Source organism: Heliangelus exortis, chromosome 1 (genome assembly GCF_036169615.1).
Source record: "Heliangelus exortis chromosome 1, bHelExo1.hap1, whole genome shotgun sequence".
Taxonomy (NCBI): Eukaryota; Metazoa; Chordata; class Aves; order Apodiformes; family Trochilidae; genus Heliangelus; species Heliangelus exortis.
In genome coordinates, this window is record NC_092422.1 from 191,190,337 (window position 1) to 191,206,574 (window position 16,238).

The 16,238-nt window shown below is 40.2% G+C and overlaps 1 protein-coding gene across 11 annotated transcripts; it reads right to left on the minus strand.

Annotated features, from left to right (window-relative positions):
• Positions 1-116: 116 nt before the first annotated feature.
• Positions 117-15,485, minus strand: SEC61A2 (SEC61 translocon subunit alpha 2). Of its 11 annotated transcripts, none has more exons than XM_071734136.1 (14): positions 14,998-15,117; positions 13,742-13,809; positions 12,818-12,906; positions 10,178-10,274; positions 9,710-9,775; positions 7,678-7,756; positions 5,452-5,583; positions 5,197-5,306; positions 4,447-4,600; positions 3,463-3,623; positions 2,218-2,415; positions 1,794-1,985; positions 1,572-1,648; positions 117-1,214 (listed from the first exon to the last, which is right to left on the minus strand). In XM_071734136.1, exons 1-14 carry the CDS (start codon positions 15,002-15,004, stop codon positions 1,028-1,030), a joined length of 1,617 nt encoding a protein of 538 aa, XP_071590237.1. In that variant the 5' UTR covers positions 15,005-15,117; the 3' UTR covers positions 117-1,027. The 11 variants fall into 11 exon arrangements, with proteins under 11 accessions (XP_071590237.1, XP_071590238.1, XP_071590236.1 ...); XM_071734137.1 differs by having other exon boundaries at positions 12,839-12,909; XM_071734135.1 differs by having other exon boundaries at positions 12,818-12,909.
• Positions 15,486-16,238: the final 753 nt, after the last annotated feature.

Genomic DNA, 16,238 nt, shown 5'->3' on the forward strand with positions numbered 1-16,238 from the left:
GAGAATAGAGGTAAAAAAGGACCCTTCCCAAACTACTTCACTAACAACACAAGTTAGAAATTATCAAAAACTGCATCTGAATTACATTTTGCACAGATAAAGACACAGGAGAGAGCTTAATTAAATAAGTTTATTGTCTAATGTTTACAGTTACGTTGCCGCTGTAAAGTGCGACAACATAAATAAATTTTCAGCAGGAACTCCTCTTTCCCCCCCGTTTCCCTTCCAGGAACACTGCTTTAGGAACCAGGCCTTGGTTCTTCAGACTCACAAAAGCAAAGTGGACATGACATTTCAGTGGCACAGTTTTCACAAGTACATGTTTAAACAAAACTACTGGGCTGACTTGCTGGCACCACAGCAGCTACCACACTGTCCCACAGGGGGCCCAGGGCAAGAAACCAAAGTGCCCCAGGCCCTGTGCTGCAGCAAATCCACCCCAGAATCAGCTCACAGATGAGATGGGTATCAGTCTCCGGTAAAATATTTGCTTGCCCACCCTTAGAGCTAAGAGAAAGGTGCCTGGGTGGAAACTCCAGAAAGGAATAAGGAGTGCTGAGTCCAATGATGGGGAAATGCAAGTTAAAAAAGTATAAAAAAAATGAATGCAAAATGCAGGCTACAAATCAATTTTGTCAAGAATACTGGCACGTGGCAATCTGGATTTTTATCGTTCCTATTACAGACGGGGAAATAAATTTAACATTTTAATGCTGTGTGCAAAAATGTTTACCATTATCAAACTGATACATGTATCCATCTCACTGCAGTGTTTGAACAGCAAGGTCGATGAGTTGGTTTCCAGCATTACAGGCAACACTAGATAGTACTTAAACGAGATAATGTAAACTTTATTCTTAAGGCAGCTGGTACTAATGCTGCACACAGGCATTGCTCAATGCCCATTACAGTCGTGGGACACTTAGCACTTGAAAACAAGTCAAAAGAAAATAGCATTATTGGACTAAATGATGCGTGTTGTCAAAATGCTTTCCCTTCCACAACAAACCATGAAATGTTTGGACACCTAGAAAAATAATGCACCTACTCCTCCTACTTCAGCCTGTTCTTTTACAAATATTTCAAAATACTGATAAATAATAGTGACTGCAAGCAGAATGCCAGTGCCAGACCCAATGGCTCCTAGGAAGTCAGCCAGGACTGAAAGGGCACCAATGCACAAACCACCAAATGCAGCTGCTGTGGGGATATACCTGTGCCAAAGAAAAGAAAAATAATATTGGTGGACAATAATGGTGGGGTTTCAACCAAGGATTCTAACAATACATCTGCTGCTAAAACAATCACCTACAATACTGAGCTACAAATTCAACACTGCAAATGCAGCTCTGCCTCTTGCTACCTTCCACGTTATCACAAAGTAGAAACTGAAATAAATACTCACTGAGAGGAAAGCTGTGTGAATAACCACACACTGGCAAAGTTCTTCAATTCAGAGTGCAACAGTTTTATGTATTCGTGTGCTGTGCAGCCTCCACAGGACAAATAACTGCTTTGACTTAAATATCTAAGGATAACTCTACCTCTCAGTACAGATCTGCAGGCTTTACCTGTTAAGCTCATGAACCATTGAAGTATCCCTGTGGCCCCTCATCACCATTTGCTGCTCTTTGAGTTGCTTGGCAACCTGCAAAAAACATCATTTTATGAAACTGCTGCGATGTTTCACAGTCACCTGGTGTTTAGTCAGAGTAATAACTGATCAGTTAGGAACTGTTCTAAATTACAGGCAGGGTTTGGAAACATTTAGGCAGGTTTGTCAGAACACCTACATCTTTTGCTGATGAGCCAGACACTTCAATCCAGGTCTTCGAGAAGAACGCACAGGATCCCAACATAAATATTATATAAACTATTACATGGACAGGATCCTCAAATATTGCACCCATGGATTCTGGAGGGGACAAGTAGTAGCAGAGGCCACCAACAGGGTAAGAACGGGCAGGGCCACCACCACTGACATCCTATGAGAGGGGAAGAAAAAATGTGATTAGTTATTTCTCACAGATCTCTCCCCTTCCTGTAGCTACTGAGAAAGCCCCCTTCACTGTTTAAAACAGCTTTTAGCACAAATGTTAAAAAGTATTTTGAGTTTTCTGCTTTGGTTAAATCCCAAAGCTTCACAATGAATTGACATATAAAAATAATTTTATGCAGTTAAAAAAAAAAAAAAAAAAAAAGTGATAAAATACTTACTGCCCACTGTCCTAATAAGTTGACCAAGAAGTTGCCACTGAAACGAACAGACAACATCTGGGAAATGACATAGAGGTTTGAAACCAAGGCAGACTGCAGGATGATGGGAATGTTGGAGGTGTAGAAGAGCTTGATGGGATAGCTGCTGTACTGTCCTCGATAGCGTGCAGACTTGATAGGCAAATCAACACGAAATCCCTACAGGAAAGAACACAAAAGCACCCAGTTTATTTCCAAGCAGGAATTCCTAGGATGCCTAAAAGCTATTCCTGCCCAGAGTCCTAACCACATCAAACAAGGAGGGCAAGGGCTGAGTAAAACCCAAAGGCTTTCTGCTGCAGCCTGGATTACAAATTTTAAGGTTTTGAAAGTGTTCCTGCTTGGTTGTACTACATGTTTTTTACATAAAACATCACTTCTCATCTGCTAAGTGATATTCCCCTGAAATACACTTTAGAGAATAGGGTCTGATAAAAGTCTTTACTGGCTTTTAAACATAACAGCAGAATTTTGTGTGGTAAGCCCAGCCTTCTGTTTTCTGGGGCAGGCTGCCATCTAAGCAGACCCAAGAAAAGCCACATGGATTTAAAAATCAGATAATTAATTTTTTTGCCAGAACTCTGACACGACAGTTAAAAAGAATAATCACATATTAGCCATACACACAAAAAAGACTAGAAAAAAACCACCACCACATGTATCTCCTTTAGTACCCATTTCAGTAAACAGTTATGTTTCAAAAGAATGAGTAGTGAAGTATTTAAAGAAAATGAAGGAAAACACACTAAATTATGCATTAATTAAAATTAAGGAAAACACACTAAATTATGCATTAATTACACAGCTTTTTTCTAGAACAAATCTGTATCATGCACACCCCAAAGAAGGTAGGCTCTGTCCAAAGGTATTCTTTAAATCAAACTATAAATATCAAATATATTGTTATAACCACTCCAGTTCCAGTATCCATTTCTAGTAAGAATACTCCCATAGTGCATGTGGCATTCAGTTGAAGGTTTGATTAGATCACTGAATACCAGAATTTCTGCTCTAAAAGGTAACAGCTGTACTGTCACAGGGTTATGTTACTGAAGTAACAACACTGAAACAAGGAGAGCTTGAGAAAGGAACTGAGACACTTGAGTGACTCCAGTTCTGCATTTTTCCAAGTGACTGCATTGCCTATGGTCCATACATTTCCCCCTAAGCAGTTTCAGACCTACACTGAGGAGTTTCTCACTCTACCTGAAAATAAATGACTACAGCAAACACAAACACTGTAGCAATCAGATTCATGAGATTGGGCAAATTCTGTCGGTAAAAAGCCTCTCGCAGAGCCCGGACTTTGTCAGTTCGTGTGGCCAGGAGATGAAATAATGCAATCACAGCACCCTCAAACTCTGTTCCTGCACAAAGCAATAGAAGTAAAAGAAATTTTAATCTGTCAATTTAAACAGTTTCAAAACTGGTATCTTTCTTCTGGAAGTTTTCAGAACACATACATAAAATCAGATACAATAGGATACAAATCCTGCTACAACAAATCTACCACAAATCAGGATTCTGTTTTAGCTTATAGAATGTAATCAATGGAAAACATTACTCCTGGTTAAGAAAATAAAAAAAAACAAACAGGAACTAAAAAAATAAACAAGGAGAAAAGTAGCTTTAGAAAATAGTAATAGAATGAATGAAAATCAGGAGAAAATGAAAGCAAGCTAAAAATATGGCTCAAGATTTCAAATGTAGACATTAAACCAGTTAAGTTCTTGATGCAAACAGGCTGTATTTTAACTTGATATCTCTAGGCTCTCAGGACAACCAGATGTTGTCAAAGATTGTGTGAGGAATAAGGAGATGGTAGTCTCTAAAGAATCAAACTGGCTTGAAGTGATTTGGAAGCACCAACTGTAAAAGTATTCTATAGCCACTCTGAACTTATGGAATTTATCTTCTCTATTTCTATGGACTAAACAATGTTCAGCCAAAAATAATTCAGTTTGGAAATGCAAAAATCTTCAGTCACTGGGAGTTGGAAGATTCCCATTTTAACTACTGCAAATCAGCAAACTTGTAGCTTATTAATCTTTACATAAAGCAGACATGACAATTGACTTCAGAAACTAACCATTACACATCAAAATCCTTTATGTAATATCCATCTGAAACACATTTTATAGTTCCTGTACAGTATACACCCACTGAAACACGTTGTAATCACACACACACCTCTGCCAGTGTTGATGGTAGTGGGACTAAAAGCCTTCCAAACAATGGTTTCACAGATGTTGGTAGCAATAAACAGGGAAATACCAGACCCCAAGCCATAACCCTTCTGGAGCAGCTCATCTAACAGCAACACAATCAAACCAGCAACAAACAGCTGTGGGAAAAGAAACAAAAGTGAGCAGAAACAAGAATAAATCAAGTCAGGAATTAGGTATTAATTCCCTGCATCAGTATTTGCACCCTGTTGGAGAGTGGTCACTAAGTTTTTCATTTAAATACCATTCATGCAGTGTTATTTGCCCTCTCCTGTACAAATGCCCATGCATCTCACCCAGCAATGATCTCTGCAACTTTTCAACACTGACACCAGCAAACAGGCTACTCACCAAGCACTTTTTTCAAAAAGGTGTTAAAGTTTGTGCATTTACTGCTTTTGCTCTAGAGGATGTCTCAATGCACAGTTTAGTGATAAGTACTCTATGGTGCTGAACAGCAACTGCTGCTTTCAAGTTTACTAATTCCTGCATTTTGAATCAAACAGCTACTCCTATCTCAAACATCTGTGATATTTACTATCCCAACTTTCTTTTCCTTTGTGGAATATTTAGAATTTTTCATGAATACACAGATATAAAAGACCATGCTTTACAGTATTAAACACAAATGGCAGCCAGACATGGAAAGATTCTTCCTTTAAGCTACACTGTATCTAACCAGTCTCAGTTGCACATAAAATAGCTCATTACAAACCTGAATTATAATAAGAAGACAAATTCCAGCACCCATTTCAGCAGGATCTCCATACATTCCAGTCATAACATACACAATGGCTTGCCCAATGGTAATAATCATCCCAAATACTAAAACAAGAGAGAAAGCAAATCCTTTAAAAAAAAATCTGTTGAAGTCACTGACCCAAGAAATCTCACATCTAGCATCACTTAGGCAGGTTGCTTTGCCCGGAATAAAACCACACTTATTAATTTTAATTGGAATGGTGCTTACATTTCTGAGCTCCATTGAACAAGGCTCTGTCTTTTGGAGTGTCACCAACCTCAATGATCTTTGCTCCAGCCAGCAGCTGCATGATCAAACCAGATGTCACAATGGGTGAGATACCCAATTCCATCAAAGTACCTGAGGAGGAAGAAAACACAATTGCTGTTCAAACATTTCTCTGACAGAATTACACTCTGAGGACCTCAGGTCTGTTGTAAAGTTTCTGACCCATAAGGAACATTTTTAATAACACTTCAAACATGTATTGCAGTCCAGGTATGATCAAAACAAATACTGTTCTCTCCTCAGAAAAGGAAGCTGCTGTGTTAAACTCTGTAATTTTGAAGGCAGCACAAGAACCCTGTGTGGCTTTTCCTCCAAATACTTTTGTGAAACCCTGCTAACACTCAAGTCAATGCACTCTGGAGCTCACCTATCTGGCTTATCACATCCAGGCTCCTTTTACTGGAAAGCATCCTGGCCCTGGTTGTTTATTCTGTCAGTGCTTCAACTCTCACATTTCCCAAAAGTTTCATTTTGAGGATGGACAGACAGCTGCAGCAGATCACAGGGGGTGATAACACCACTCTCGGAATCACCAACTCTAGCTAAGAGCACAGAAGTTTAACACTAAACCAGCTCTTAACAAACATCATCAAGATGCTCTACTCTGCCATTCATCTACTGCTGCAATGTCACCATCAGATTTCAACTGTGTACAACTCCAACAGGGTGACAGAACTTCATAAACCACTACTGCTGCAGCACAGAGGTGTATATTCCAAAAAACCTGCCTGGTGTTCCCTCCCATCCCTGAACTGAGGCATCACTCACTTGCCTTGCATCCTGAAACAACAGAACTACCACCTGAGACCCAAATTTGGAAATATTCTCAGCAAGGCTTTGTTCTCATACCTTCTTCAGCTGTATTACAATGTGGTATGGGGCCAAAACTGAACATACACACAGCAATTAAACTCAGGAAAACAGCCCACCTCTTGCATGTATCATAGACTCTCCTATCTCACTACAGAAACATTCTGTGGTGACCTTTTCTGTAGATGAGCATCTACCTCAGAGATCTTCTCTGGTACCTCTTCCTGAGTGCTTTTAGTTCCATAATATCCTGTGTGGCAGATTAGAACTGCATGCAATATCCAATCTGTAGCACCCTGCAGCTTTGTGAAGACATTTCTTCTGATCTTTGCAACCAGTTCTTAAGCCATGAGGTCTTCTCTCTCATCTCACAATAGCTTCATTTCCTGACTGAGCCTTTAATATGAGATCTGAATTTAATAAATGGGTTTTGAGCACCTCACCTGTTGTCTTGAGTCTTTTTTTCATTTTTGCCTAACTACCAGAGTCCCCATTTCAGTTCTAACTTTTAAAAATTGTAAGCACTTTTGCATAATTGTTTTTTTCATTTTAGTTAAGTGTTTTGCCTGCTACCAAAACAAAAGATGTGAAAGTCTTAAAACCATTATGATTTAGTTCTTTCATCCTTGCATCCCAGAGCCTATACACTGTTCAGAACCATGTTAAATATTAGATCATCTCTCATGGAAATCTCTACTTCTCCAAAAGCTAGAAAATGAGCATGTCAAAAAGTTTAGCCTTTACCTCTGTCATGGTTTGAGCCTATGACAGTGCCCATTTTCTTTTTAGTAACTTTACTTTTCTATTAGCCTTAGTAACTTTTCTTTCTTCCAAGTTACTGCACTTTCTGAAATCAAGAGCATGTTTTTCAGACTGTGCCAGCTTCTAGTACTGACAACACTCCCTGTTTATAGTTAATGCAGAGGTACCAGTATGGGTGGTTTGCAGAAAGGCTCTACTCCCATAGAAACCAAGGTCACTGCTTGGTTCTGCTCAACTTCTTATGCACCAGAAATAAAAGGGCAGAAAAAGGGCCACACCTGTGACCCTTCTGTGGAGAGGAGCAGACTGGAGACGTAATCCAAAATTAACCAAAGTGTGCAGACTGGACAAGTGACCCAAAATTAACCAAAATGTTCCATCCCATACACATCACACTCAGTATAAAGCTGAGGGATCACACTGCTCAGGCTCCCTTCTTCCCTGGCCAGTGTCCTGGGAGGACTCCATTCTCCTGCCTTTGCTTCTGATCATGTTTCAGCATGACATCTGGGCTGTCAGAAACGTAACAGCCAACTTTTCTTTCTCCTGGTGTGTTAATACCAACTTAAAACAGAGAAAGGAAGAAGCACTGACCTCTGTTTGATGCAAGAATGACTCGCATCCAGTAGAATGGATCTGCAGAATCTGATGACATGATTCCAAACAGAGGGATCTGCCAAAGCAGACATATAAAGAAAGCTTGCATTAATCCAAAAACCTTAACATGTAATGATTCAGCTGTTACACTGTTTAATATCATTTATACCAACCCTTTTTTCTTTTTAATTTAACCAGAGCATAAAATAACAGAGATACTGACAGCATCTATTTTAATCCTCCAACTGGGGTATGACTCAGAGGACTAAACTAAGTAAACTAAGTCACTTCCAGAGGAAAAAAGCAGTAAAAACTAGAAAGGGAGTGTGCATAAACCTGATTACTGAAGTTGTAAAAATGCCTGACATATGTGGCTCTGCAGCACAATCCCAAAAGAACAGAGAAAGCATAAAATATACAGGTTAGCCACCACAAATCATTAACAGAATGGAGAAAAATATTAATGATGTTCCATTACTGATCTCATGAAAATTTTTGCAGCAATTTTGAGCTAAAAAAAAAAAAAAAAAAAAGATAAAGCTGTAGCATAACATCTTTGAGAGGAGAATATAGCAGGTTTGTGGGTTTTTTTAACCGTTCTAAACATAATTTATTTTCAGTACAAATTAAAGATACAGCAAAAACTACAATGTAAGTATCTTCCCCCCCAAGATTAAATATTCAAATTTTACAGCTATGGACCTGTCAAAGTTAGCTAAGTTTACACAAACCCTCTGATATTCCATGTATTCTAGTACTGACAACACTCCCTGCTTATAGTTAATGCAGAGGCACCAGTATGGGTGTTTCCAGAAAGGCTCCACTCCCATAGAAACCAAGGTCACTGCTTGGTTCTGCTCAACTTCTTATGCACCAGAAATAAAAAAAAGAAACTGAGGGATTTTGAGATCTTTAAAACTCTTTTTAAACACAGAAGATGAGGAATCCAGGGAATCTTACAGATTAATTCCTGTAAAGTTGAGTCTGCATCATCTGCTTTCCTTGCTCAAACTATTATAATCTTTTGTATAGATTCAAAATCTTAATTATCCATCCACCTAGCAGCCAGGAAACTCAGAGAAATTACATGTGCCTCTGCCTCCACTACTGCTCCCACCTCCTAGTTCCAAAAGGACAAGTAGGTATAAGAGTTGGGTTTTAACATGTCAATATTGCTTCAGAGCTGTAAACAAAAACTATAACACTATTGCTCCTGAGTCTGGAATAAGAAAGCTAATAAATATAATCTACAAAGCCTGACTCTGAAGTTTTATAGTTCATTTTAAATCCTCTAAGAGGTTTATGATATCTAAAAAAATATATATGGAGTAATAAATGGATTCTTATTTTCTGCAATATCTGAGTATTACTTAAAAAAAAAAAAACAACCAAAAAAACCACCAAGAAACCCCAAACCAGTATCTGCTCCTGCAACTTTGAGTAATAAAGATCATGTAAATGTTTGCAAAGACCTGTGTTTTAGAGGGGGTTTATCTCACATCTCTGCCAGTATATTCACAAAAAATCAAGCTCTAAATGTCAACTTCAGTACCTCAGAAAAAATATTTTTCTGCCATCTTTTCAACCCATCAGCTTGTTCAAGAGGAACCAGGTAAGAACACTCCCTTTATTTCCCCTTCAAACCTGTTACTGCTAAAAATTTAAATTTAGTTCTGAACAGAAAGAATGTGTAATATTGCTCAGTGTGCTTATAGGGTACATAATGAATAATAAGTCTGACTATTTACCCTGCAGCCAGTATCATCACTTGACATTTTAAATACCATGAAAAAACATCACATATTTTAGACTAAATAGAAAGCATTAGTTTCTGAAAACATATACAATCAATAATAAAGGTTAATTCAGAAAATTAGTTTTCTTTAACTGAACTTTAAATACCTAACCACAGAAATACATAACTGAAACTGGTAAGGCAACATGAAACAAGGACTTACATATTTTTTTCATTCTCTTTTATAGGTTCACAACACACATTTACTGAAACACAGAAAATATCAATACCTACCTGGCAGCATACTAAGAAAATGAAGAGTGTGATAGCTGTCCATAGTACCTTCTCTCTGAACTGGATCTACAGAATAGATTGTAGAGATAAATGCATTCATTGTATGTAGAATTTTCCACTGTACTCTCACATTAGTACTACATGTTATATCCTTCAGAATTAAATCCAAAGATATTGAATTGAGAAGGCATTAGGTTCTATTAGAATTTATTTTTAGTATGATTTTATATAGAGACAGTCATAGGCTTCTGTTTAATCAAAGCTTATACAGACTCTGCAAACAGCATAGCTGATGTTGAATATATTTTATATACTGTATTCTAATATAGAATATAATGCCAGAGAAGGGCAAAGAAGCTGGTGAAGGGTCTGGAGCACAAGTCTCACAAGGGGTGACCAAGGGAAATGGGGTTATTTAGTCTGGAGAAAAGGAGGCTGAGGGAAGACCTTATTGCTCTCTGCAGCTACCTGAAACCAGGCTGGAGCAAGGTAGGGGTTGGTCTCTTCTCCATTATAACAAGCAACAGAACAAGAGGAAAAGGCCTCAAGTTGTGCCATGGGAGGGCTAGAAGAAACTTTCAGTGAAAGGGTTACTAAACACTGGAACAGGCTGCCCGGGGAGGTGGCTGAAACACCATCCCTGGAGGTGTCAAAAACCCAACACCCTATCTTCAGTGATTAGTGCTCCAGGCTCTAGATGGGAGGTACTGTTTTGTAAGGCTGGAAGTTTTTAAACTGAAGCACTATAAAGTTTTTGAAGAGATTTAAGTGCTGTGAAGGCAAAAGAAAACAACAGAATGACCCTGGGTTTTGAAAAGCAAGTGAAAATATTTAGCATTAAGTTATTTCAAATACACTTTTTCCCCCCCTCCAATATGTTTTCACCAATGTAGTTTATACATTACTTTAAAAAGAAAGTCAGATCAACAATCATTAGTCACGAATAGACTGAAGAGAATCTGAGAGTCACAACATTGGAGGCAATGTAACAAGTGCCAGGTGCAAGAAGAGAAGAATCACAAGGTTTAAGTTTGAACCAGAGGATGCATGAGACAGAAAGAAATCCACTTGAAGAGATCAGAGAGAACTATGACACAGTTTTATGTTCAAGTTCCCACCTTTCCTCCACGGACTGCAAACTTTAGGATAAATGTGTTCACAGCAGCTACTAAAACACACATGAACTAACATGCAAGACAGAGCAGAAATACTAGCTTCCTGCCTCCAACCACTCAATCTGCCTGTGGAGAAGTAATAAGAAAAATTATTAGTGCCTGGGTTTATAGGTACTGAACACCCACAAATGGGAAACTACAAAGCAATGCAGCAGCACAGCTTCTCAAAGAAAGAAAAGCTCTTTCTGTCTGTATCTTTGAAAATTAAATCATGCACTTACTTAAAAGCAAAACAATCCCAGTACTTTTTTTACTGATATGGACTCATTCTTTTAAAAGAGGCCAGATGCTAAAAATATTTACAGTAGAAAGTTAAGATAAATAGAGACAGCAGCAAATAAATCCAAACAGTTTGATAGACTTTAGGCAGTGCTGACCCACTTTACCAAGTGCTGTTTGAATTCCACAATTCAAGGACTGACTTCTAAAAGAAAAATGCTTCATCAGATTCTCTCTGCATCTAATGATGCCTTAGTTTCTGAGGCATCAGTCAGGCCCTACAACTGCTCTGCTCTCTCTGTAGCTGCAATGAGTATGAGAATTAGAGAAATTCTGCATCACTCACAGTTATTTGCAAGGAAAACAGTCTCTATGATTCAAAAAGACTAAATAAAAAAAAATAAAACAGAAGCATCTAAATCCATACGCCAGGAACAACAAAATACAGATTGGCAACAAAACATTCCAGCCACAAATGGCAACAAGTACAGGGACAGCACATTTAATCATCTGATCAGATCCAATTGGACATTTTATTCCTTTGACATTTCTCTTAAATCTTGTGAAAATGACAGGACTTAAGCAACATCTTCTTGGTGTTCTGAACAATGTGTTCTGCTTACAAAAATCCGTGCATAGGAGGGAACTATGAACCAATGCTACCAACTACAAAAGTAGCAATTGCTTGTTAATCAAGTTGGCCAAAACACAAAAGCAACATTCCCTAGTGACAGAAAAAGTCAAATTCTCTCATTACCAATAGCAGCAAAATGATTCAGTGAGAGCCCAACTGAATCAAAACTTCATCTTCCCTTAACAATCAATACACATTTAGAGAAAACAGATTAATTTCTCTATTTTTAATTCATTTCTTGTACTGGCCTTAACCAGTCCACTAAAACTGTTACAAATGATGTCTGCCAGTGAGAGCCCCCAAGAAAACAATATATAACAATGAATAAAGTTACACAGGATGACCTGGGTCACTTGATAAACTCCACACAAGCAAGGAAGATAACTTAAAATGGTCAAAGGGCTCTTCAGTCTAGCAAGGATGTTCCAAATGATATTTCCACTTCAAATTTGTACAAAGCTGGCAACTGGCAGTCATTGCCTAGACAGTGACCTAGATAGTAATAGAGACAAAGTGACCCAAATAGAGAGGAGAGGATTTTTTGGCACCTCTCTGGGAATCCTTCATCTGCTGTGGAGGACATGGACAAATCAAGCCCCTTCTCCTCTCTGGCACATAGAAAGGGAAGAGGGGAAAAAAACAAGGGAAAAAAAAATCACAACTGTTGATGAGCTTTACAGAAATACTAATATCTGTAGATTTGTCTAAGCTTCCTCTTCCCATCCACTTCACTGGACAAAAATGGGATGGATGTAAGCAGCTAATCACAGATATGTCAAAATCAGGACCAGGAGACTGCACTAAGGTTCACCACTTCAGAAACAAAGATGTGTACTTTCCACCTAGATCAGGGGTGTCTGAAGGGTCTCCAGGGTCAGGGTCTGGAGATTCCTGGTCTAAAGAAATGTGTCCCAAGAGGGAAAGATGCTGCAAAGCAATAAAGAAAGACAGATAGAGCAAAAAGCCAGGGGATAAATCCCAATCTTTTTAGAAACCAATTCCAGAGGGAAATAATCAGCAGTTTTTACTGTATCTCCTCCATTCAATCCCACCAGCTAAGCTATGGTTACTGGCACAAACCTCTCTGCATCCAGTCCTAACCTTCGGCAATCTCTCATCAACATAAGAGGATTCTCTCGGGTGGTCTCATGTCCCCAGCTATGTATTTCCTTCTAAGAATATAAAAACCAACATTTAGCTCTTAAGGAACTTTCTTGCTAGTCATGACAATGAATATTAGGTAAATTTGTTAGTCTAATTAAACCTTTGTCACTTAGGTGGTATGTGACTGCTTGAGTTTTGGAAGTGAAAAACAGGTTTTGCTGACCAGGCAGGTCTCTTTCTGATCTGCAGAAATTAACTGATTTTGAACTAGAAAATGTGCCAAAAAAAATTGGAGGAGTTGCTAGGGGAAAAGAGAGATCAGCTGTAAATGAACTCAGTCCACTGACTTGAGAACAATGGCACATCCAGCAGGTGATCAGGGAGCAATTACCTGAACTGTATCACAGATCACTTTCCCACCTCATCCAGGTAAATCATGGCTATGGGAGCAGAAAATATTTTGTGGGAAAGGAAGAACAGAATTTGTAAGTCCTGAATTACAGCACAAGCCTTTTCAAAGCAATAGACATCAGCTCAAATCCCTGCGGGTTGACCAGGACTCAAAGCCAACAGCCAAATCCACAAGAAAAAAAAAATGCTTGAAAACTCTGTCCTTGTATCTTAAAACAGATCAAATCACGTGGAGCTAAAACTAAATAAATTTTATCTAGAGCTAAGACTTTTAAAAGCAATGGTATAATTACAAAGTGGAACAACTTAACAGAAGGCTGTCAAGAATTCACCATCATGGTCATCTTTTACCTTAACACAGACTCCACCTCCTCCAAAAATACATCCTACTTTAAGGCACACTGTACTCATATTGGAGCATGGACTTGTGTATCACAATATTCTCTTATCTGTGAACCAAAAGAGGTATGAACATAATGTGGCACTCACTTTTCTTTCTGGTTTCTGGATTTCAGGTAACACTGCACAGAATGGCTTAATGACTTCTAAAAATTTTACTGTTCCAGAAAAACAAACACACAGACAAAAAGAGAAAAAGATATTAGCAAACCTTTATGAATTCATAAAGCTTCATACAACTTTTTTACCTCCTTGGGGGGGAAATAAAGCACAGTAACACTGTGAAAGTGAATTATTACAACACACCCTTATTAGTTATCTGAAAACTAATGCCCTCTTCTTAAAACAGCTAAAAAAAAGGGCAAAAATGTTAACAGAATCCTTATTCTAATCAGATTTGACCCATTCTTTTTTCCACAGCTGGAATCATTTCAGATGAAAAGAGGCACTGCATATATCACCAGAACTGAACTAAATTGTATTCCATCTAAAAATAAATGACCTAGTATCAGCCTGTGCTAGTTAAACACAGAAGCAAAGAACACAGAGATCAAAAAGTATTCATGTAGAGATTACTATCTTGGGTTTTATGGAAGTATTTAACAGAGAAAAAAAAAATCAGTATCTAAAATATGTTTAGAAATCTTAATTTAAATCACTGCAACACTTAATTTGATCAATTTTAACTTTCAATAAATCTCTCTCCACATTTTCTTCTCTAGAAACACTGGAAATGTGGACAGCTTGAGCCCTTCTTCTGGAAAACAAATAAATAAATAAAAATTCCAGAGCACATGTGCTTGGTGGGCAATTTGCCCTCCAAAAACTTGCACTTTATTCCCAGCTCCAACACATCAGTACCTCCTAAAATAAATTAAAAAAAAAAGCAAGCCAAGTTAAGTAACATTTTGGTCTGCTCGAAATGCCATGTTTGCTTTTACACTGTGCTGCTGACACATTCCAGCTTTACTCATTCCAAGCTCTCAGGCAGCTCACCAGCAGGTGCATCTCGCTCCATAGAAGGCAGCACAAAAACACTCAGGCCAGAGGAAAAACAACGATAAAAAAAACCCCAACAAACCACCAGAAAAGCGGGTGCCTCATCTCACCCTCTGCCCTGCAGCCCTGACACCTGCCCGGCCGGAGGCACCCGCGCTGCCGCCTCCTCTCCGGCCTCCCTGAGGCGGGCACCTCAGACACGGCGCCACCTCAGCGGCGGCCACGTCCTCCCCTCACACAGACGGACAGCGACTCCGCTCTCCAAGGCTGCTGTCCCCTGCCTTGGCTTGGCCCGGCCCGACCCGGCCCGGCTCCCCCACCCTCCGAACCGCGCTGCCGGTACTCACTGCCCATGGCGGCGGCGGAATCCGCCGCCCCCTCAGCCGCTGTCACCGCCGCTCCCTCCTCCTCCTCCTCCTTCTGCTTCTCCTCCTCCTCCTCCTCGTCCGCCACCGCCTCCCGTCTCCGTCACGTGACGCCGGCGCACGGCTCTCCCTGCCCCCGAGGGGACGGCGCTACCGGCGCGGCGGGGGGGAAAAAGCCACCCCGAACCCCGCTTGCGGTTCACTGATCGCCGCTCCGATCCTTCCTCTGAGGCGAGGGGAAGGGGGCGAGGGGCGGGGAGCAATCGGCGGTACGGAAAGGATCAGGCTGGGATCGGGCAGCCACGGCGGGGAAGGACCCGCTGGAAGCGGCGCTCCCGGCGTGCTCTGCGCGGTGCCCGGGACCGCTCTCGCAGCTTCGCCTCAGCGAGCTGGGCAGCGGAACCCTGGCAGAGTTCTGCCCGCCGCTAGCACCGCCGACACCCGTCCTAAGAGTTCGTTTCGGCTTGTGTGAGAAAAATAAAATATCTGCTCCTCAGTCGCAGCTGTACTCGCCTCTTCATTCGTCCTCGGGGGGGTTGGGGAGGTTTCCCTGGTGTTGGCACCTCTCCGACAGCTTTAGTGGTGTGCGCTACAGTGTTGATGGGTGGTGTGGTAATTTCACAAGGAATTTGATAAAACGGGGCTGTGGAGAGTGGCTGGGAATGAATATCACCGAAACGGGGTCATTCCTGACTCGCAGTGCTCAGTTTTTTGGAGGAGGATGAGGGGAGACCTGACCACTCTACAGCTGCTTTACAATAGGCTGAGGAGAGAGTTGGCTTCTCCCAAGCAAATAATGAGAGGAGCAGAGGAAATAGCCTGAAGTTGTGCCAGGAGAGGTTTAGATTCGGTATTAGGAAGAAATTCTTTACTGATAAAGAGCAGTCAGACACTGGAACACCCTGCCCAGGGAGGTGGTGGAGTCACCACCCCTGGAGGTATTGAAAAAACGTAGTTGTGGCACTTCAGGACATGCTTTAGTGGCTATGGTGATATTTTTTTCGGGGTTAATGGTGGATTCTGTGATCTTAGAGGTATTTTCCAACTGTGACAGTTCTGTGAACAGGCAATGGTCTGTAAAATGAGGGTTATCAGAACTTATTGCAGGATTTAGATAATAATAATTTAAAACTATTCCTTCTGAGTAACTCACAGTATGGATAGGCTTGTTTTAGGCTAAATTTCCAAGAAAGAATATGAAATGAGCGAAGGACTAGGGCTTC

Coding starts and splice junctions, on each gene's coding strand:
- SEC61A2 (XM_071734135.1), bottom strand. Junction 1,986..2,217: donor ACTTATTAGGACAGTGGGCA/GTAAGTATTTTA, acceptor CCCCTCTCATAG/GATGTCAGTGGTGGTGGCCC. Junction 1,215..1,571: donor ATGGTTCATGAGCTTAACAG/GTAAAGCCTGCA, acceptor TCTTTGGCACAG/GTATATCCCCACAGCAGCTG.